Here is a 22,687-nt window from a genome sequence, read left to right on the forward strand (position 1 = left end):
TCAGGGTGTGCCAGCCAACTCATGTGGAGGCCACAGCTGAGTGGCAGGCACCATTCAGGCTGCCCAAATGCAAGATCTGTCCAGTGTCCACTCACAAGTCTCACGCATGGGATTGGGACATCACTGAGGCTGAAGAAGACATAGTAGTTGAGCTGGGGATCTGGCTGGAGTGGAGAAGGAACACTAGACAAGGGATGTGGCAACTGTTCCAAATTTGAGAAGTATATACATGTTGGGGTCCGGTCCTGGGGAGCATAGGGGTAAAGGCCAGTTTCAAAAACAGGGAGTGGAAGTACCAGTCTGCACCCTGCATCCCTCTTCCCCCTCGGGGAGCCAAGCTACCAGACCAGGGCCTGCCCGAGGGGAGAGAAGAGGCACAAACATGCGTGGGCCACACTCTGCCCTCCTGCCCACTGTGCCCGCCTGTGCTCTGGGAGAGATGAGGAGGGGCAGGCAGGGCTCATGTGGCCAGGTTGTCGGCCGGAAGGCCTGACATGCGGATCTGGGAACTGCTCTTGCTGAGGATGGAGAGCTGGGTGCCCCCGTTCACACCACTGCTGGCCAGCGATGGATGGCGGTGTTTGAAGTCCATGGTGAAATAGCGGTTCACCTTCCAGCTCCGCCATTTCCGCTTTATCTCCGCCTGCACCTGTAGGAAGAGACAAGGGAGTCACCTTCTTCACCCACAAGGCTGCCACACTACCAATGCCACCTCCATCCCCTATCTGCTCCCCACTAACTCCTCAAGTGCAGCCTGCAGGCTTGAAGTCATGGGTTGAGAGTTTGACCAGCTGTCCAAAGGAATATTGCTTCAAAGCCCAACTAAAGAACCCTTGGCCCACACTGCTGTCTGAGCAAAGCCTGCCCAATGCTTCATGTGGCTGATGGACCTCTGTTCATGGCATTTAAGCTCTCCAGCCTGGTGTTCTTCCAGGGGCTCTTTGAGAAGTAGTTCCTCCTTGGGGCAGGAGGATTAGGGAAAGGATCCCCAACTCATCATCAACTACGAGCTGCACATTACACTAACCCAGGAAGCTTTCAAATACCCAGATGAGGAGATGTGGGACCAAGCCCCCAAACAACTGCATCAACATGTCTTAGGGAAGACCCAAGTATCTGTGTCTGAAATCTTCCCATGTGATTCCAGGAGAGAAAACCCTACACAGTACCTCCTCTGGGTACACATGTCCCCCCCATGTAGCTCTTAGCATGGTAAGGGGGTGCAGAATTCCCCAGCTGTAAGTGGATCCACCCCGCCACCTTCTCCTCTACCTTCCACTCTCACTGCAGGCCCTTGACTGTTGTCTGTCATCTGGCGTCGTGTTGACCTCGAACTCATGACAATCCATGAGTGAAACATGGCTGGTCCTGTGCCATCCCCATGAGGGATCGAACCAGGCCCTTAACAAGCTGCACTATTCCCCTGTGTGTCTTGGCTTGGCTGGTCACTCCATGACCCTCCCATAGCTGGTCTCCGGAAGCACAATACCCGACATCTCTCGGATATGGGCGGGGCTTACTGAGGTCACTCCAAGCACTGCTGTGGTGACCCCTCATCCCACTCATCATGTCCCCACCTGCTCAAAAGCATCACCCCAAACAGGTCTGAAAGGAAGCCCCCAAACCATAGCTCTGGAAATGAAACCTCACTAAAGGGTTAAAGACCTCCTATCCCCAGGGCCTCTTCAAAGTCCCCACAGTCCCTACTCTGCCAAGACACCAGTTTAGGAGAGACAGACTGGCTCCCCACTCACTACTCCTGTCTGTCACGACCTCATGAACTGTGGGTACCACATCTGGACCCTTTCTCTTCCTGGCTGTCAACTCCTCCTCACTAAAGTGTGTCTGGTGACCACATACCATGAAAGTCGACTTGCCGTCCCCAGAAAGGAGAGCTGATGCTGTCCCTGGTGCTGGGACTGCGGGTGGGGGTAGGGGAGAGGTTGGAGCCCAGGGTGGATGGAGTCCACCTGATCTGGACAGCTGCTTCTCTACCCATGTGACCCTCCCCTGCCCCCAAGAGCTGGGGAGCAAACTCAGCGCAGTGTTTCAGCAGGCCATTCACTCTACTAGCTGCTCCCTAAATGGCCCCACCTCCTCTGCTAAGAAACCAAAGGCCCAGAGTCTTACCTCCCCATTGAGAAAACAGTAGAGAACAGCCACCACGAAACCCTAGGGAGAGAGGACACAACTCATCCTGAGAACCAATGCAAGCAAAGAGTCTTCCAGAATACTGCAGGGGGTGTAGAGGGGGCGGGGACAAGGGGAGGAGCACCAGGAAGCAAAGAAGTAGCATGGGCCTATACAACCGGGATGAGGGACACCTCTCCAGGGGCCTGGGGTGGGATGGGACAAGTTCTGCTCTATGAAGACAGGGAGGTCCATGAAGCATGCCCCCACCCCCCCACTGACACCAGGCCTTCCCATCCACCAAGGCCAGTTCCAGCCTACTGTCTATGAGAGACACTCCTGCTGTCCTCCCCTGAAGTCCCAGTCCTAACAGCTTGGGTTCCCACTGCAGGTGCTACTGTGCTCTGGATTCCTCAACGAGCCTGCAGAATCCCTTCTCTTTGTCCTCAGTCCCTGCTAGACACAGCAGACCTATGCCATCTCTGTTCTCCACCACCTCCCCACCCCGGACTCTTGGACACAGAACATACAGAGTAGATACTTAGCTAGTCTACATATACTTTGTTACATTTAGAACTCTTGCTCACACACCAAACACAATAGAATGTTCCTGAATGTTGCATATCACTTCCTCACAATCACTGTTCCCCAAGCTGTCACCTGGAGGCATTAGAGGAATGACGAAGCAGACCCCCCAAATTGTCAGTGAGAAAGGAATCCCAGCTTCTGACTCCCAGACCAGGGATTTGTCTAAAAAGTTCCCTGTCTCAGTAGGGCTAAGAACATTAAACAAGTCAAATGGACTTGAATTAAAATAGGGCAAGGAAGACTCAAGTCGGATGCACACACCATGGAAAATCCTGGTGTGGTGTATAAGATAAGCATTCGGCTACAAACCACAAAGTTGGTGTTTCAAACCCACCATCTGCTCCTTGGAAACCCCATACTAGGTGGCTGTGAGCCGGAACCGACTGGATGGCACTTAATGGCAGAAATGTAAAGAGCTGAGTCAGGGAGAGGCATCCTGCCTTCCTGAATCCCCTCCTCCATCCATTCATGTCCTCATCATGCATTCTCTCACCAATTCACCCACTTGGTCACTCACTGTCTACAGTCCATCTACATAGACATTTGCTCATTCATTTATTGATACATCTGTTTGCTTGTCCACCTGTTTAGTTCTTTCAGCAGTCTGTGGTCAGGGCCCATTCTGGGAGCACAATTTGGGTAAGCTAAAGGTCCAGTGGATGTGAGATACACAGCCTAGCATGTCAAAGTCAAACTGTGGACAGGTCTCTTGAGGCCACTGCACCAGGCAGCTGGTGAGGGATAAGGAAGTGCCACCTTCGATTGCCCAAGGGTGGCCTGGCTTACAAATAAAGACACAGGACCAACCGGACATTAGTGCATCTTCCTATCAGAGCCCAGAGGGTAGCGAGAGCAGCAAGAGCCCTCACAGCTCACATCTACTCAAGTCCTCTTATTTCACATGTGGGAACACAGAGACCCAGAGTCTAACTGAAAGAAGTTTCTAGAAGAACCAGAAGGTCAGAGGCCAGCCTACCTGGAAGGAGCCCAGCCCCAGCTCAAACACGAGTCTCTCCCTCTTGCTGACGTTCTCTGGAGAGAAGGCGAAGACTGTGTAGTGGATTCCAAACAGTGGGATGAGCAACAGGGTGGAGCGTGCTAATCGTCTGTTGGGAGAAAATTAGACATCTGCTGGGGGCTGGAGCTTGGGGAGTGACAGAGAGTGGAGAACCTCACATCCAGGCCACGTCTCTCCCTTGGAGCTGGGGCTAATTTGCACTTAAACTAGAAAGCATGAGAGGCCTGGGAGAGATGGTCCAGGGCTTCCCTAGTTTGTTCTGTAGGGGACATCGCCCAGACTAACGAGCATTCCTCCCTTAAGCCATGTCTAATCCTATAGAGTATACAGCTCCAAGATCCACTGTGGAGTGTGTGAAGTCAAGTTATGGCTAAACCCAGGAATGGTGCCAGGAAGGCTTGAGGTACGTGATGGGTGTTGAAGCAGAGTAAAATTCTCCTGCTCTACAAACAACCCAGGGATTCACAGAGGTGGCGTGTTTGTATGAGGCTGGCCCTAGATGGACACTCAGTGGCCAATGGGAGGAGCTCATGACAGGGGAAGTGAGTGTATTCAAGAAAGGACTTGTTGATCCTGGGCATGAAGAATTGTCAACTGAATGAGACGGATCTGCTGTCCAGGGATGGGTGAGTCAGAGACAATGTCTGCTCCGAGATGGGAGGCAGAGGAAGAAAGGTTTAATGGGACCTCCATGTCCTGACTGACTCTTCTGGGGCTCCCCTACCTGTGAGGGGCTCCTAGACTCAGAATGGGGTGGGGTTCTGAATTGCAGGTGCGGATCAGAAAGGCCTGAGGTTAAAAATTCAAAATGTGTGCAAAATCATGTGAACTGTGTCCTGCCCTATTAGAGGTAGGGCACTCCCAGAATCCCTGCAAGGTTGGAGACCCCATTTCTGCCCACTCAAAATCATGACTTCTGGGTCTCCCACTCCAGGTCCAGCTGGTCCCACAGGGATGGACAATTGGGTGTGGGGGACAGTCATTGTTCCCCATCTCAGTTATTCCCACATCTTCTGGAGTTCTGGAGAAGCTGAACCATGAATCTATAAGAAACCCGAGACTTCGTAGTGTTTATTGACAGAGAAGGGCACAGAGAGGGGAGGGAGAGAGAAGGGACAATGGGTGGGAACAAGGAGGAATGGCCTGGAATCTTCCAAGCTCAGCCTGCGAAGGCCCTGGGGTGGGGCGCATGCCCATCTCACCCCTGCTCCTGGGTTGCCTCAGACATCAACTGCCTGCAGGAGGCATAGCCCATGGGAGCCAGGTTCTGAGCGGGCCCCTGCTCTGGACCTAGACACGGGCTAGAGATCTGCCCTTTCATCCCACCTGTCTGCCCGTCCTCTTTCAGGGGCTGTAGTTCCTTGAGGGCAGTAGTGGTGCCTACTCCTATCTTTTATCAGCCAAGATGAGCATGACCTTGATGTTCAAAAAATGCCCATTCCATGAAGGAAGGTATGAACAGACAACCAAAACCAACTGCCCTTGAGTCAATTCCAACTCATGGTGATCCCATGTGTGTCAGGGTAGAACTGCACTTCATATATGGTTTTTAATGGCTGATCTCTGCAAGTAGATAACTGGGTTTTTCTTCCAAGGCTCTGCAGGATGGACTTGAACTGCCAACTTTCTGGTTAACATGGAACATTTAACAGTGTGTGCCACCCAGGGATCACAGAGGCTGGAAATGAAACCTTGGTGTCCGTGAGTAAGGCCAGCTCTGTGAAGGTAGCTCAGGCCTCATCCATTCCCATGAACCCAGTGTCTGACACCAGGAAGTGAGCAGGGAGAATTTGCAGAAGGAATAGGCTTAAAGCAATAAACAAGAGGAGTGCCCTGGACGTTCATTCCTATGAACATCTTGGGGCTCCTCTGGGGTCCTGCGTAGAGGGGAGCCTTGAAGCTTAATGTAAGGGACTAAGGAAGGAACATCGGCTTGCAATGTGACTGTGGCATTAGCCCCGGCTTCCTCTCCAACAAACTGGACCACCTCCACATACATGCACCTGCAGTTTGCAAAGTGCTCTGGAAGGCAGAAAGCCAAACCCTTACAGCTCTTGTTGTGGCATAGGACAGAAGAGGCTCAATGTGAGTAGCAGTCACCCTTTGGGCATGGACCAGGTCAGACCCTATCCCTGCACAGGACAGAGTGGTGGCTGGCAGAAAAGGTGTTCTAATCTTGTCCCCTCCCTCCTCGTCAGCCCTGCAGCAGCCCCAGATACCAGGGACTTCTGCTGGGGACCCACGCCATTCCTGTGGCCCCACTGATAGACAGGACAGTGGGGCAGACAATGGGGTTTGAAGGCTCAGGGTCTAAGACCTGTACCTCAAGACTGACCAGAGGCCTTGAAACAGGAACATCTGATCCGTCTTCAAGGACAATGACAAAGGTTTGCACTAGGTCCTCCTGCCTTGAGAAGCCACCACTGGACAGAGAACCCCAAAAAAACAAGAGTTTCCACTGCAAAGGGCAGCCCTATTGACCATGGGCTTACCGGGGAGGCAGTGAGTTCTCTATTTAAAGAGGCTCCCAAGTAGACATTGATGGTCCCCCCCCAGAGAGACACAGCAGTTAGGACTTCTGGGTTCAGTTCCTCTCCCTGCCAGTCATGTGACCTTGAATTTATCACCTAGTGCTTCAGTTTTCTCATCTGCGAAATAGGGGCAATCCAAGTGCCCACCTCACAGGGTTGTTGTAGGGATTATATGAGTTCATGTGGACTTGGAATATACGAGAGCCAGGACACCATTGGCTCCTTACCCTGTGCAGGGAGCTGGATTGAGTGAATTCAAGTTCTCAGACTCTAAGAAATTATTTTGCAGTTGCAAAGACTGAAGCTCAGAGGAATGTTGGGATTTGCAGAAAGCCACACATCACAGAGGCTACCAGGCTGTTTCTCCTCAGCATGGGCCCAGGCAGAATGCCCTGCAATGGTCCCAGTTCCATCCTGCACCCTCCCCTCCCACCCACGGCATAGGTTGCAGAGAACTCACGAGACACACAAAACGTCAACATGCAACAGTTGGGGATGGGTCGGGCTGGGAGGCACAGGCCTGCTCTTCACTTGCCTCCAGCCAGGCAGGACGCAAGCTTGAGGCAGTGGCAGTAGCATGCGTCCCCCTCCCTCCAGGAGGCCCCAGCCACAGCCACGGCCACGCACACTTACAGAGTAATGGTGGACAGTTCTGACATCTTGCAAGAGTGCTGCTGAGCCCGCTGTGGCTTGCAGTAGCATTTCTGCACGCAGCTGCTGGGTGTGACAAGATTAGCACTTCTGTCAGCTGGGGCATCAGGACAGTGGAGGAACTGGGTTGGATTTAGGTCAACACAGTTCATGGGGAGGGCAGAGGTGGGAGAGTGTGGAAATGGGGTCAGGGCAGTCGTGGCAGTAGGAGAACGAGGAAACTAAGGGCCGAGACACAGATATGCAGGCCCAAATGTGTGCACGTGTGCTTGGACACACACTGGAATACACACGATGACCACCAGTAGGTGGGGTATGGTGGGAATAAGGAACGTACTTGGAAGGTCGGGCCTGGGCTGGGGTCTCATGCAGGGAGCTGGAGGCTGGCTTCTCCAGGTCAGCTCCAAGCTCAGAGCATGGCTTTGCTGAAGGTCAGTCAATGAGATGGGCAGCTGGAAATTCATGCCATGAACCTCACAAGCTGCACAGCATGGTTTGACTGAACCTTGAATCACTCAGGCTGTGAGTGCTGAATGGGATGTCAATATATACATCTTCATTTTCTGCCATGCTATCCTACCACACTGAACTCCAGGCACCTCAATATTAGTCATACACCAGGGCACAATAGAGGCTCACGTTTAAAAATGATCGTTAGCTAAACTAGACCTGTACTATCTCTGGTAGTGTAGTGCTCACGAGTCAGGCTTCTAACCTCAAAGTCAGCAGTTCAAAACCACCAGCTGTTCCGCAGGAGAAAGATGTGGTTTTCTGCTCCCGTAAAGATTTACAGACTTGGAAACCCTCTGCAGGGTTGCTATGAGTTGGAACTGACTCCACATACCACCAAACAACCAATCTGGACACGTGATGTAAGATAATGCCACCATGTTGGAGTATTCTACTGGATGGCTCTGGATTAAACTTGAATACAGGTTCAGGGCATGAGGCTGAGGAGCCTCACTGAACACTGAACCATTGTCTCTAGCAGGAAGTCATATTCTGAAGGGTCCACAGGGGAGCTTGGAGCCAGTCCAGCTCAGTCTATTGGGAGAGACACAAAGTTTCCATCTCCTCAGAGACTTCCTACCCTTTCCAGTCTTCATGGTCCTGCTGATGCCCAAGTTGGCGCAAGCTGTGGGCATTCCTTTCCCTTCTCTGACATACATGCAAGAGGTTGATTGTGAGCTGCGTCATCTTGTCAAACTTCAAAACAGAGTTACCTGTTCCATAAATTCTCCTCAGGGAGGCTCCTGGGAATTTCTGGTGAATGAATAACTCAGATATGGCTCTGTCACAATGAGAGCAGACGCACACACAAAAAAAGAGGCCTTCTTGGCATTCATGGATTACTTGCTATTTGTGATGCCAACCCAGAAGGTCCTTGACCTAGGATAGGTGTCATTTGACTGAAGCACTAATCAAAATCAGACTTCAACAATGGAGCAAGCTGAGGTAACGCCCCCATGTGTGCCCCCTGCACCTCAGCTAGGTTTACGCTTCTCGTGTCACAAAGGGAACTTTTCAATTCACACTGCACTCAGAGGTGGATGTCATTCCCCTCTTTACAGAACAGAAGAGTGAGAGACATCATGTGGGCATGGACCACAGTATCATTACCATCTGGGAGCTAGTTAGAAACACAGACTCTTGGGGCCACCTGGACCTGTTGACTCAGAATTAGTGATTCATCAAAATCCCTAGGTGATTCATCTGCCTATGAGAGCTTCACAAGGGTCATTGTGAGGCACTCATGTATTTGAGAAGTTGCTTCACGTGTTCTTAATGAATGCCAAAGGTCTGTTTTATATACCTATAAAGACAACACTTACAAATATGTAGCTCTTGACAATCAAAAGGGTTTAATTGGGCATTCCAGAATGAGAGCTATTCTATTCCACAAACTGATTATCCGTCTTGCTCACAATATGTATGATCGGCCAGTCTCTCTTTCTCATCTAGTGGCCTGACTCCCTCAGCTTTTGCTTAGGTAAACTAGAGAAAGCAGAGTCTAAGACCCTGTGACCCCTAAGCCCCACATGCTACTTCCTATGTGACAAGTTTAAGCCCCCAGCCCCAATTCCAAAGCCTCAATTGTTTTCCTTTGAAACCTCTTGTTCTTGAGTTCCAAGATTCTCTCTGCCCCACCTGGATCTTGGATACCTTTATAGTAAATGCAGACTCCTCTGATTTCTTAAAAGCATTCTGTAGCTCTATGAGTTGTAAGTCTGCTGGACAACCTTGTCCCCTAGAAAAGTATATGTGACACTGATGGGGAGGTGGTGGTGGCTGTGTGTCTGACTCACACTACTGAGGCTATACATCTTTATATGAGTAAAATGCCTCATCGTTCTCCCATGGAGCATCTGGTAGATTCAAACTGCTGACCTTATGGTTAACAGCCCAACTCATAATCCACTATGCTACCAGTGTTCCCTCTGGAAGGGAAGAGCAGGAAGAGGCTACAATGAGGAGCAGAAGTCTAAGGAGTTCTCAGGGGAGCCAGATCTCTCCCTTACATTCCCTTTCTGATAAGGTTTACTTCACTGACTTATCATAAAAAAAGTGGAACAAGATGGGAGCAGAGAAGACAGAAACAGAGGCTTGAGAAGGAAAGAGATACCAGAACCTGAGAAATCAGAGCATTTACAGAAAATGGAAGAGAAATTGAATCAAGAGGAATGGAGATAAATGTAGACTAGCCGATGAGACAAATTCTGTGTCTGATTCAAGGGAAGACAAGAAACTCTGAGGAGGGTGCTGGGTGGGAACTGCAGGGCATCACTCTGAAGCTCAATGCTGAAGATCCCATGGCAGGTGTAGGACCCATGTCCACATCTGGAGGTCAGGGAGCCCTGGTTTCCAGACCTGGTCCTTCCATGGCTTTGCTGTGTCTCTGCAGGAAAGGCAAAGCCATATCCAGCTCTCAGCACCCGTATCTACAACAAGAAATCTGGTCCTTGGTTTCTCTGGGCCCTTGTTTCTGTCTCAGGCCAAACACCAGGAATACCCCAGTGCCCTGTGTGTGTATACAGGGTTGCCAGGGTTGCAGCAAGAGACAGGTCCTAGTCATCAGCTGGGTCATCCTAGTGATCAGCACAGCTCCGGATACCCAGCAGGTGCACAGGATGTTGTAGTTTCAGCTGAACGTTCTCCATAAGGCACCCCTCCCATTGCTAAGCTGCTGTGTATCCCCCAGCTCAGTGCCCAGGGAAGCACTCCCATCACACCAGAAGATCTTAGAAGTATCCCCACCATCCCTCCCACACCCCTGAGGAGGGCGAGCCCTCTGTTCTCCTCACCACACCTGGACCAGTCCCAGCTGGGGAGCCCAGCCCCTGAGCTCACCGCGTTGTCTGACCACTGACTAGCTGGGTGATCTTAGATTCTACCACTTTTCTTCTCTGGCCCAGTTTCTCCATCTGAAAAATGAAGGTAACATTTCCCTGCTGCCGACCTATAACAGGAGCTGTGCAGAGAGGTGCTCTCGGGCTGCAGGTGGAAGGTGCTCTGGAAGTGGACGGTGCAGCCTCATGAGCAAGGTCCTGGCTGTGGGCACCTCTCTTGCCTGCCCTGCGGAGGAGAGGACTGTCCCTCCTGACACACAGTGCCAACAAAACCTGTCTACAGACATCACAGGGTCGTCCCCTCTCCTTCCTTTGCCCCGTAGAAGGGCCAGGGAGACTGTTCTGTGGGGGGCCAAGAGGGAGTAAAATACAGATGGGCTCTCCCCTCCCTCACCCAGACCCAAACCCAGACCCAGGATGCAGTGGGGGAAAACTCACTGGGAATCTAAACCCAGGAATTGAGTTCTCCCCTGAAACTTCACCCTTCTCCTTTCTGAGCTCTGCTCCCCGCAAAAGACAGGCTAACCCTGCCCCTGCCTCCAACATGAACTCTGACCCCAGCCTCAGGCTGAGCCCTAACCCCAATCCAAGACCAAGTCTGACCAGTGCTAGGCCATAACCCTGGGCCTGACTCGGTCCTATCTCTGGCCACTGCCCAGGTCTGACCAAGTCTGCCCATAGCGCATCACTCTACCAAGAGGGTCAGGTGAGAGAGTTTGATGGCTCAGTGCCACCCTCCCCTTGGAGGGGTCCCAGCCCCCAACAGGTCCTTCTGAGGCTGGGTCAGGAGCGCTGTCTCGGTCTACGGAGGACAAGCCCTTTATCATCTGAGCAGCTGGAACCAACCTACACGAAAGGGAGTGAATGCTGGTCTGAGGGCAGAGGCAGGGGATCCTCTCGGGCTTTCTTGGGGACTCCCGGGCTTAAATTTGTTCTGGAAACAGAGGAAAAAAATCGGAGAGCTGTTGTGGGCAGATCTGAAGAGGCTTCTCAGCCTAACATACAACTCTGGTTGTGTATTAGGAATCTCCCTCTCCCACCATGCCCTGCCCGATCCAAGTACCCACACCTCACCAGTAGAGATACCTCCCAGCTCAAAGGCAAGTTGTCTTGCAAGCAATCTGGGGTAGGGGGCACCTTTACATAGGCTGGAGCCCAACAGGGCCTCTTCTTCCAGGAAACACTATTTGTAATGCTGACTTTACACCATTTTCCCATCTGTAAATTCCTTCAGGGCAGGAATGATGGTGTTGTCAAACTTGGAGGCAAGAGACTGCCTGCATTTGAGCAATGTCTTCACTCCTTCCTACCTGATTCATTTCACTTCCCTGATAATTAGCTCCCAGTTGTAAAGTGGGGATTACATTTAACAATTGATGACCTATCCCACCAGATTCACTGAGTGGTTGTGAGCATTAAATGTGCATGAGTCTAGTTGCTGGTGTTTTTAAGTGCTGAGCAGTTCTGTTGCAGCAATACTGGTGTAAGAATAGGATAGGCTCCATTCACCAACAGGGTCTCCTCAACCCTGGAAACACTCAGACCATGGGATCAAGTTGCTCCCCTGTCCTCTGTGAGCCTTTCCACCTGGCTTGCAGACCATATCCACTGGAGTTTTTAACCTTTGGGGCTTAACACTAGCAGAAGTTTGGCTTTCTATGAATAAAACATCTGCAGAAATTGCACAGGGGTTAGCTTAGACTGTACAAGGAAACAACCTAGTTGGTTCTTTAAATGTCCTGGGACTTACATTACCCTTCAGTATACACAACATGTGCCAGTTACAAATGGTCTTTATCTGGGTACTACGAGAGCCTGACAGGACTCTTTAGCTCTCATTCTGTAGAAAAAAAAAAAACAAAAACAAAAAAACACCATAGTTCCATATTCCGTTGCCATCAAATCCTTGGGTGTTCTTGCTGCCTGGGGCAGGATGTCTAAGCTCATAAAGTATATTCAGGGCTTAGAAAAAAGAAACAAAACACCAAAACCCGTTGCCAACAAGATGGTTCGACACATGTCAACCCCATGTGTGTCAGAGTAGAGCTGTGCTTCATAGGGATCTCATAGACAGTGACTCTTTCAGAAGTAGATGGTCAGGCTTGTCTTCCCAGGAGCCTCTGAGAGGCCTCATACTGAAAGGTTGGGATGTTAACCATTGGCACCTCCCAGGGCCTTTCAGGTCTTACTAGAGCCTACTTATCTAGATTCCTTGTATGTGTCTTTATGTTGGTAGATTGAGAAGAAACTTGGAGTAGCCCCCAAAGAAGAAGTCCCAGGGGGCCTCAGTAGAAGAAACAGATCCTGCCAAGAAAAGGAGGGGATGGAAGCTTCTAGAGATCATATGAGACAAGAGGCTGACTTAGCTGTTCATGTCTACACACACTGCAGATGATTTAGTGGGGAACCAAATCCAAGTATATATCTTAGAGTCACATTCAAGTAGAAGACACTGAGGTTGCAAACAAGTAGTTTCTGACACTAGACAGGGAGGTAGGGGGAGTAGCGGAGCCCTGGCTTTTAAAAACCTGGTGAAGAAATCAGGAATAGTCTTTCCTGAGCAGCTTAGTCAGTGACCGAAGGCTGCCTCCCAGGCATCCAGTGCAGGCCTCTGAGAATTTACAACTGGAATGGATGAACTATTTTCTACTACATAATATACACATAGAAGCAAAGGGTTTGGTAGAACTTGCAAAGACATGAAGAAAGACAAAGACAATAAATGGGAAAGGAAAAAAAAATAACAAAACCCAGTCTTTCCTAATGTAATGGAATCATTGTGCACATAAGAAACAAGCATTACTGAATTGCAGAGGGTCTGTGCCATTCTCCTACCCAAGAGAAGAGTGGGACAGACAGAGGGAACAAGAGCGCCGAAGCCTCATGGAGTTTCAGGGGAGGAGCTGGGATTCGGTCTCTAAGCAGCTCTGACATTTCTCTTAGAGGCTGACTGGGTGGTGAAAAGCCCTCTGCTGGGGTCACTGCCTGGTCCTACTTATTATCCCACTGGAAGTCATTGGAGTTCTGAACCCCAGGTTGGGGTCTCTCATGAAGGAAGGACTAATAACTCACTCATACAATGAAACTATCCTGACTCCTGCTAACCTCCTGTTTTCTGAAGAAACAGTAGGATAAGCACTGAACTACTAACCACAAGGTCGGTGGTTCAAACCCACCAGCTGCTCCTTAGAAGCCCTATGTAGGATTGTTATGAGTTGGAACCAGCTTCATGGCACTTCACAACAACAACAACAACATGCTTCCACATCACCCATGGACAGACTCCTGGGGACACTGCCCCAAATCAGACTGTGTCCATCCAGTCCCTCCAGCCAACTTCAGATCTTCCTCCTTGGCATCAGAAATGTCCTATGACTCACACACACCCATTCTCAAGACTAGAAAGATGAGGAGGATCTCTGTGTGGTTTCAGAATGGGACAAGAGCAAGGAGACAAGAAATTCTCCAGGAGAAACTGCTAAGGACATGGCTGCAGAAATAATTCTAAGAAATCAAATGGCTGTGAAAAGAAAAAGCCAAACTCAAAACTAAGAGATTGCCTGCAAACCCTATCAATCCCAAATCAGATTTCCATCTGTTCAGGGATTAGGGGTTTGCAGAAGTAGGATCAGGCATAGAAATTGGGCTACCTGGAGGGCAGGTGAAGAGGAGAAAGAGCCATTTCCTTTCCATACTCAGGCTAGTGAGATTCTGGCTCTCCAGTGGGCCCTGAACCACTTCAGCAAACGGAACTGGGTGTATCCAGTAGCGCTCACAAGCTTCCCAGAAAAACTATATCCCCAAAGGAAACCCAACTTCTAAACAATCAAGACCCTAGGACCCTAGGGAATCTGGTGTTTTCCATCTTGGTTTTCCTAGACTCAAAAAAGATCCACACGTCTCTTTTTCTCTTTCTCCCTCGAAGTAATGACCATGCAGATCAGGAGCTCCTGGGTTGGCTGGAGGATGGGAGGACAACTCGATTCTGAAGGCACTTTTATCAGCAAAAAAAAAAAAACCTCCCAATTGCCCATGCTAGGTCAACCATCATCAAAATCCAGAGCTTCTCCTGCCTGTGACCTGAGGGTGAGGCCCAGAGGCTGACGGGAGTGGCTAAAGCATCTATCTACACAATGGTACTTACAAGTAGATGCTGGACTCGTTGCCTCCCATGTCTGGAGATTGAAGTTTCTGTACAAGGATGACGATGATGCCAATGAAAAGCACAAAGTTCACCTGAGGAGCAAAGAAAAAAAACACAGGTGGAAATGATTCTAGGCTAAAACTTTCCACACCTCCCCCTCTGCATAGGCTGTTACTCAAAACTGCCTCCACCCCACACCGGTCAAAATCCCATCTAGACATCTAGTTCTAAATGGAGGCCTGAGACACTTGTTTATCTCTCAGCCTCAGTCAATATCATTGAAATGACAGAATGGAGAGAAGAAGAAATTCCATAGGAGTACTGAGAAACAGAAAAGCATCCTGAGTAAGTAGGAAGAATGGGTAATTTCTGGAAGAGAAAGAGCACATGGAATCAAGGAGATGAAAAACTACAGAGAGTTGCAGCTATTGCAGAGGTGAGAAGAAGAAACTCCAAGTTCAGAGTCAATGTTTGACAAGGACTGCCTAGAGAACCGTGATAGCTACAGTTGTCTGGAGTAAAGAAATAGAAACTGGAGCAATGAGAGAGCTTACAGATGTAGACAAAGCAGAACTTGGAGAAATTAGAAAGTCCTGGTATAGCGCTGTAGGATAAACAGTAGACTACTAACCATAAGGTTCGTGGTTCAAACCCACCAGCTGCTTCTTGGAAACCCTATACAAGGTAGCTATGAGTTGGTACCTACTCGGTAGCACCTAACCAAACCAGCAGCAAATTTAACTAACTTACTAAAAGTTACAACTACTGAAAATAAAATAATTAAGCATTTAAACAAAACAGCCATGGAAAAATCACCACAGACTTAACATATAAAAGAAGAATCAATAAAGACAGAAATTCATAATAAAGAAATAGTAGACTTAAGAAAAAGTATGAATTTGTAGTGCTTGTTTGTTTTACAGATCAATTAGAAAAATAAAGAATATTTTAGGAGGACAGGATTCTGATACTTTGTTGTATGTGTTCTAGACAGTCTACAGCTCAGTGTATACTGCTAAACACAAGTGCCCATCCTGGTGTGGTGCTGTAGGATAAGCACTGAACTGCCAACTACAAGGTTGGCTGTTCAAACCCACCAGCTGCTCCTCAGAAACCCTATACCCAATGGCACTTAACAGCAACAATAATAAATCAAAAAGAAGAAAACGCAATTAAAGCAAATTCACAGATGAGAAAGAGGTCAAGAAAACTTATGTTAAAAATATTTTAAAATCACAAAAAGAAAACTAAAACGCGAAAATTACAAATTAACAGAATTAACTCCACAAGTTCTTAAAAATCTAAATAGATCAATGACTTCAAAAGAAAATTTTAAAGTACTCAAAAGTTGCGCTTGTGAGTTCCAGGACTAGGTTTTATAATATCAGTTTCATACAACCTTCTTGGAAAATGTAATTTACATGCTCATCTCCCATGTTACCTACCCATGAAAACTACAAACCCTGCTATAGAACACAGACACGGGCATAAAACATACACACATACTCCACAGAACTTGTGACCAGCAATGCAAAAACTCTACATAAAAAATAGACACAAGAGTAAGCAAGCTGTTCGCCGGGAAGCCATCAAGGCAAGCATCAAGTTCTTTCAGTACAAACTCCCCTCTAACACTGAAACTCAAAGGGAACACACAAACAAGCATGTAAGCTTGCTGCTGACCACACTGGGCTACTGCTGAGTGGAAGAGGGCGAAAGGCAGCAATGAAGAAATGGGCTGAGTTCAACCACAGTCCATTGACTCCTGTTGACTTGGAGATGAGAGAGAGAAGAGGAAGGGCTGGTTGGTCCAAAGTGTGGTGAGACCTGGGGCCATTTAAACCCATAGACAAGGACATAGCCACAGAGGGCTAGAGCTGAGAGTGAAGGATCCAGCTGATATGAAGTGAGGGAAGATGCACAAGAATGCCCAAACTTGCAGACAGTACCCATTTGACCTAGCCTTGATAATCAGAACTCAAGGAAAACTACAAAAAAAAAAAAAAAAAATTATTGATAAAGGAAACAAGGGTAAATTGCTACAATTTGATGAACCTGACCTGTACTCATGGAGGTAGTAACTCTAAATACCAACAGAGAGGGAAGGAGTCTTCAAATCAAGTATCAATGCTATCCCCTCTGTACACAGGTAGATAGGGACGGGCAACTTAGACACTGGCTACCTAAAATGAGGGGCAATAAAAGGCAAAAAGGGACTGGCTTACAAGATTTCAAAACGGAGTTTAGTTTAATAGTGTGGGGGGTGGGGGGAAGAAAGAGTCCCCACTGAATAGTTTTCATAGTGTCTAGATGGGTCTGGTGAAAACAGATGGGGTAAGATTTGTATAATTCAATAGTGAGTAATTGTTATCATGACTAATTGCAACTATCACAATTGTAAAGGTAGAAGTTTTGTAACTAAAACAGGGGATTTGTTAATCTTACAGTCCAGAAACAGAGGACCCTAGGACCATCAAAGGAGAAGAGCAGGATCTTGTGCTCTTCAATGCCAGAGACGGAGAAGCAGCGATGCCAGAGACGGAGGCAGAGATGGGGACATGGAGCGGGAGAGAGGCTGAGGACTCTAGATTCATGGAAAGAGAGGGACGAAGAGCTGGTGGCTAGGAGGCAGACTTGCAGAATGTGCCATTTGTAGGTGCAAATTATTATATATGCCTGAGTGGTTATTTTGTTTTTTGTTTTTAAAAAACTAAAGTGAATAGAGAGAAATACTGTTAACTGATGGTCAATGGAGGGGATTATAAATATTGTAATGAAACAAGGTTATGATCTGTTGAATGTAAAACTGATGATCTGCCTTGTAAATTTTCACTCAATCCACAATAAAAACCTTAAAAAAAAAAAAAAAATGACACATAGAATTTATCAGTGTAATAAAAATAAACAGATCAAAGATTTTATCTCAGGAATGTTTAAAAACAAAAACTATTTAAAATATGTTCCATTAACAGATAAAAACAATAAAGTCTCATTGTCATCTGTCAGACTAGCTAACATTAAAATGTTACACAAACACTGACAAACACAGTAAATGGTACCTTTGAACCGTCCCTGCTCACGACAGGCAATACGATAGCCATGAAAATGTATAATGTACATATAACCTTTACCCAGCAATTCTAATAGGGATTTATTCCAAACAAATATTCACACATGCTCAAAGATACTCACTATAACATTGTTCATGTTGCTGTTGTTGTTAAGTGCTATTAAGTTGGTTCTGACCCATAGCAACCCTGTATAGGGTTTCTGAGGAGCAGCTGATGAGTTTCAACCACCGACCTTGCGGTCCAAATCAACTTTGTGGTCAAGTGCTTATCCTACAGTGCCATGTCAGGACTCATAGGACAGAAAAGTTGGTGTATTGTAAAGGTGTATCACTGGGGGAGATGATCATTTCAACAAATGTCTCCAAATCACATTTGATATAATTCAAAACCCATCCCTAATTTTAATAATATGTTGTTATTGTTAGATGTCATTGAGTCGGTACCGACTCATAGCGACCCTATGCACAACAGAACAAAACACTGCCTGATCCTGGGCCAACCTCACAATTGTTGCCACGGGGGGGTCTTCCTCTTTTTCTCTGACCCTCCACCTTACCAAACATGATATCCTTTGTTGTTGTTTTTGTTGTTGTTATGTGCCGTGGAGTCGGATCCGACTCATAGTGACCCTGTACAGGGTTTCCAAGGCTGTAAATCTTTACAGGAGCAGGAAGCCTCATCTTTCTCCCACGGAATAGCTGGAAGTTTCAAACTGCTGACCTTAAGGTTCGCAGCCCAATTCGTAACCACTACACTACCAGAGCTCGTTAAACATGATATCCTTACATACCCTCAAACAAGTTAAGAATAGAAATGTTCCTAACTCAATGAAGGGTAACTGCCAAATACTATAGCAAACATCATCCTCAACGAGAACAAGAAAGAAAATGACATAAATATTGGAAAGGAAATGCACAAACTATTTTGCTCAAATTATATAATTTTCCTACCAATAAAATCTGTAAGAAGCAACTGAAAAGCAATTAGAATTCATAAGAGGGTTCAGAAAGGTACCCAAGAAAAGAAAAAAATTACACAAAAAACAATGGTTACTCAGTAGAGTCACTTTTATCAGCAGTACCGAATTAGAATATAAGACAGAATGATCCCTAGACCCAATGAAAGCATAAACTCAAAAATACCTCAGAAGTAAACTAAACAAGTACAAGAACAAAAGCTAGAAATGCTTACCCAAATGACTATGAATGAGGACGGAGTAACTAGAGAAGAATGCCATGCTCTTAGAGAGGAATACTCAATATTTTAAGAAAATCAAATCTCCTCCAAAGTATCTATAAATTCAATGCAGTTTACATAAAAATCTCAACCAGAGTATTTTGAAACCTGGCAAAGGTATTCAAAATTGCTTCTGAAACAGTAAATCATGCAAACAAACAATCTGAAAGTAGGAACAATGAAGGAGAAATGAGCATACCAGATAGTAAAACCTGCCCCAAGGTTATAGTAACTAACACAATGGCATATTTACTGTGAAAATAGACAAATAGATCAGTGACAGGGAATAGTGAGTCTGGAATCAAAGCCAAGTACAACATATTGAGTGTTGATGCTAAAATGCCAGTCAACCACAATAGACAAAGGATGGACTGTTCAATAAGAGAGACTGAGAAGGTGAAATGTGTATCATTTAGGAAATAAAATTATATACCAATTCAGACCTGAAAAGAAATAAAATTTCAGCTGGATTAAAGATGCACATGTAATAATTCAGTCCAAAATTACATTATGAAACAATTAAGGAATACGTTTTTCTCTCTTAGGCTATGAAAGTCTTCTATAAACAGGAAATAAGGCCCAAAATTCATAAAGAGTAAGACTGACAGATTTGACGGTATAAAAGCTATGTGGTCTTGGAGATACATTTACAATATGGGGGGTAGATGAAGGCAGATGAATAAAGACAACAATTTGCTAAAAAACAAGCAAGAGAAATAAACAGGTAATATCCAGAATGAAAAAACATTGTTAATAAAGGTGTGAAAATAATTGCTCAGCTGTACTACCAATAGGAGAAATGCGTATTAAAATAATGAGCTTGTGCAAAATTTTATACCCCAAGAGATTGTGGATAAAATTGAAATGATTATTGCAAGAAGTGGGTGGCACCAGTGGTTTGCTAATCAAAAGTTTGGGGGTTTGATAGAAGAAATCCCCACTGATCTGCTTCTGTTAAGATTGTTGTTGTTATATATTGAGTCAGTTCCAACTCATAGCGACCCTGGATAGGGTTTCTGAGGCTGTAAGTCTTTATGGGAGCAGACAGCTTCATCTTTCTCCCATGGAATGGCTGGTAGATTCTAACCGCTGACCTTGTGGTTAGCAGCCCAATTCATAACCCACTACACCACAAGAGCTTTATTTCTCTAAGATCACAGGCAAGAAAACCCTTCCATACACAGAGTAGACAGGGATGGGCAACTTAAACATTGGCTACACAAAATGGGGACAGGGTACTACAAAGGCAAGAAGCGACTGGCTTACAAGCTTTTAAGAGGGAGCCTAGATCCAGAGGGCGCAGAGGAAGGTAGACTCTCCACTGAGTTGTATCCAATCTACCTGGGCATGGATGATGAAAGGAGATAGGGATAAGTCTCTTGTAGCACAATAGTGAATAATAGTTATCAGGACTGATTGTGAGGGTTGGAAATATAAAAGTAGACGTTTTGTAGCAAAAGGAGAGGAGTGGTTGACTTTGCAGTCTAGGAGCAGAGGTCCCTGGGACCATCAAGGGAGAAGAGTGGAGTGTGGGACCCTACCCAGAAAAACATTGATGCCAGAGATGGAGGCAGAGCTGATGACGTGGAGAGATGGAGCAGCTGGGAACTCTCGACCCAGAGAGGGAGAAGGGCTGTGTGCCCTTTGGTTGGTTGATGATGCATGGAGGGGATTGTAACCATGGCAATGTAAAGCTAATGTTCCCCATGTAAACTATCACATAATTCACAATAAAACTTTTTTAAAAACCTATGGAACAGTTCTATTCCATAACACATGGAGTTGCCATTAAGTTGGAACTGACTCAATGGGAATGGATGTTTATACACACACATATCACACACACACACACACACTGACATGGGGAAATGGACATTACCCATCTTATGAGGTTATAATTCTTAGATGATTTTTAGAAGGCAGTCAATTTGTTATCTGAAATCTTAAATGCATAACCCTTTTGACCCAGCAATTGCACTTCTTGAGATTTATGCTAAAGAAATATGCATACACGTTCAAAATTATGCACAAGAGTATTCCCAGTAACATATCTCACCATAAGAGAAAATGGAACAATAGAAATGGCCAGAGTTTCCATTTTTAGAATTCCATCAGTGACCCACCATGATGGAGATCCGAGGAACACCTTTCTCTCCAGGTCCACACCCCCCACCCTTCGTCATCCTTTCTCCTCATCCCACACACTCACCATAATCGAGCCAACCACAGGGCCTTTGATCACCCACCACAGAGCTGTGTTGTCATTCATATCCCAGCAGCTGAAAAACAGGCAGATGAAGGACATACAGACAAAGAGAGGAGAGGTCATGCCCAGGCAGGACACCAGTAGGACAGTGCCCACCCGCCCCTCATTTCCTGGGTTTTGCTTTCTCCTGAAGTTTCCTGTGGGAGTGCTGGCTGAGAGGAGGGTCTTCAGGCAGGTGCAGCCCCAGCCTGGCCCAGCTTCTTCAGGTACCCTTGACCTGAGCCTTGGTCTTTCCCTCTGCTACCCTGGCAAGGCATCCTTAGTGGCCTGTCCACAAGGCCAGTAGAGAGAGAGAAAGGAGCAGAGCCCAAGCCAGAGGTCACCAGTGGGCTCCTGGAAAAATGGCCTGTTTCGCTGTAGGTCTTGCCCTCAACAGTCTTCCTCCCCTATTGTAAAGGAAAACACCCTCCAACCTGGGCCCAGGAAGTAGGAGAGGCTCTGAAGCCTTGCACATTCTCTCTCTGGACTCCCAATTAGGACGTTTGGGTGTGTCCATCTGAGGAGGGATCAGTGCTCTGTCAATGCCCAGGGTTAGAGGCTGGACCTAGAGTTGGATGGTTGGTTTGGGGCACTTAACTCGAAAGCAAATCAACCACTGAGAATTCCTGTAGAAGAATCTATCTGTGGGGTAGGCCTCGGCTCACAGACATGTACTCACCCCGTGTCATCAAAGTATAGCCGCAGCACAGCCCACACTGTCACACACACAGTTGGAGTCCCTGTCAGAATAAGAAAAGGAACCTCAACATAGCAGGAAAACCAACATGCCTATGTGTCCCCTCAGACTTGGGTCTCTGGTGGGTGGGGCATGCCTTTCTCTCAGATCCGGGGCTCCCAGGGTCGACAACTATCCCTCAGACCCAGGGCTCCTGAGGCTCTATGTCTCCTTAGACCCAGAGTTCCCAGTAGCAGGACCAATCTTGTCTCTCAGATGGACTCCTGTGCATATGTTCCTTCAGACAGTGAGTTTCCTGAGGGTAGGAAGAGTTAACGGGTTCCCCTGCCTCAGTCTAGGGAAACCAAGGGCACCTTGGCCATGAGGCCTGAGTTTGTCTGCCACAGCAAGCGACCTACCCCAGCCAATGATGGTGTACCAGTAGAAGTATCTTCTCTCAGGGAAGAAGGTCTCCACCAGCAGAGTGAAGAGGTAAAGACCCTCAATGAACAGCCAGAAGTAGTTGGACACCACACAGTAGTGGAAGAAAACCATGATGGCCTTGCACTCTACCTGCAGGGAGAGCCTCAAGTTCAACCCCATGCAATCCAGACCTGTGGGACCAGCCCGTCAGTTCTGGCAGATGAGGTCTCAAATGTCCAAAGGATCAACATTCTTGGATTTAAAGAGTTCAGCATTCTAACATCTTATGATTCTGTGTAAGTTGTACCCTGTGTAGGCACAAATTATACTTGTAAAGAAAGGAAAAAGATAGGTGGACAAGCGCAGTCCCCCTGCCCTCCTCTGGCCTCTCACACTCTCCCCCACCCCCCGCCCATTTTCCTGCCTGTCCTTCCAGCTTCCTCAGGTGACAAATAGGAAGCGAAGTAGTGTTGAGGTGCCTATAGGAGGGTCCCTGGTACAAAGAGGATCCAGAATCACTCAGCTGGGAGATCCCGTGGTCCCCGCTGCCACAGAGTCAATTCCGATTCATTAAAGACTGACTGCCCAGGACCTAGCTCTGAACTCTGACCTGTTCTTTCTCTTTCT

General features: G+C 47.3%; 1 protein-coding gene across 1 annotated transcript in view; it reads right to left on the reverse strand.

The window, feature by feature from the left end:
- Positions 1 to 460: 460 nt before the first annotated feature.
- The window catches only part of ADCYAP1R1 (adenylate cyclase activating polypeptide 1 (pituitary) receptor type I), a 47,670-nt gene continuing 25,443 nt past the window's right edge, over positions 461 to 22,687 (reverse strand). Inside the window, exons 9-16 of the mRNA XM_006832272.1 lie at positions 22,057 to 22,210; positions 21,641 to 21,701; positions 20,926 to 20,995; positions 14,410 to 14,501; positions 6,901 to 6,981; positions 3,695 to 3,824; positions 2,131 to 2,172; positions 461 to 649 (exon numbers count right to left, since the gene is read on the reverse strand). Coding sequence (XP_006832335.1) covers positions 461 to 649; positions 2,131 to 2,172; positions 3,695 to 3,824; positions 6,901 to 6,981; positions 14,410 to 14,501; positions 20,926 to 20,995; positions 21,641 to 21,701; positions 22,057 to 22,210 — 819 coding nt within the window. The remainder of the gene's footprint in view (positions 650 to 2,130; positions 2,173 to 3,694; positions 3,825 to 6,900; positions 6,982 to 14,409; positions 14,502 to 20,925; positions 20,996 to 21,640; positions 21,702 to 22,056; positions 22,211 to 22,687) is intronic.

Source organism: Chrysochloris asiatica, unplaced genomic scaffold, assembly GCF_000296735.1.
Source record: "Chrysochloris asiatica unplaced genomic scaffold, ChrAsi1.0 scaffold00006, whole genome shotgun sequence".
Lineage (NCBI taxonomy): Eukaryota > Metazoa > Chordata > Mammalia > Afrosoricida > Chrysochloridae > Chrysochloris > Chrysochloris asiatica.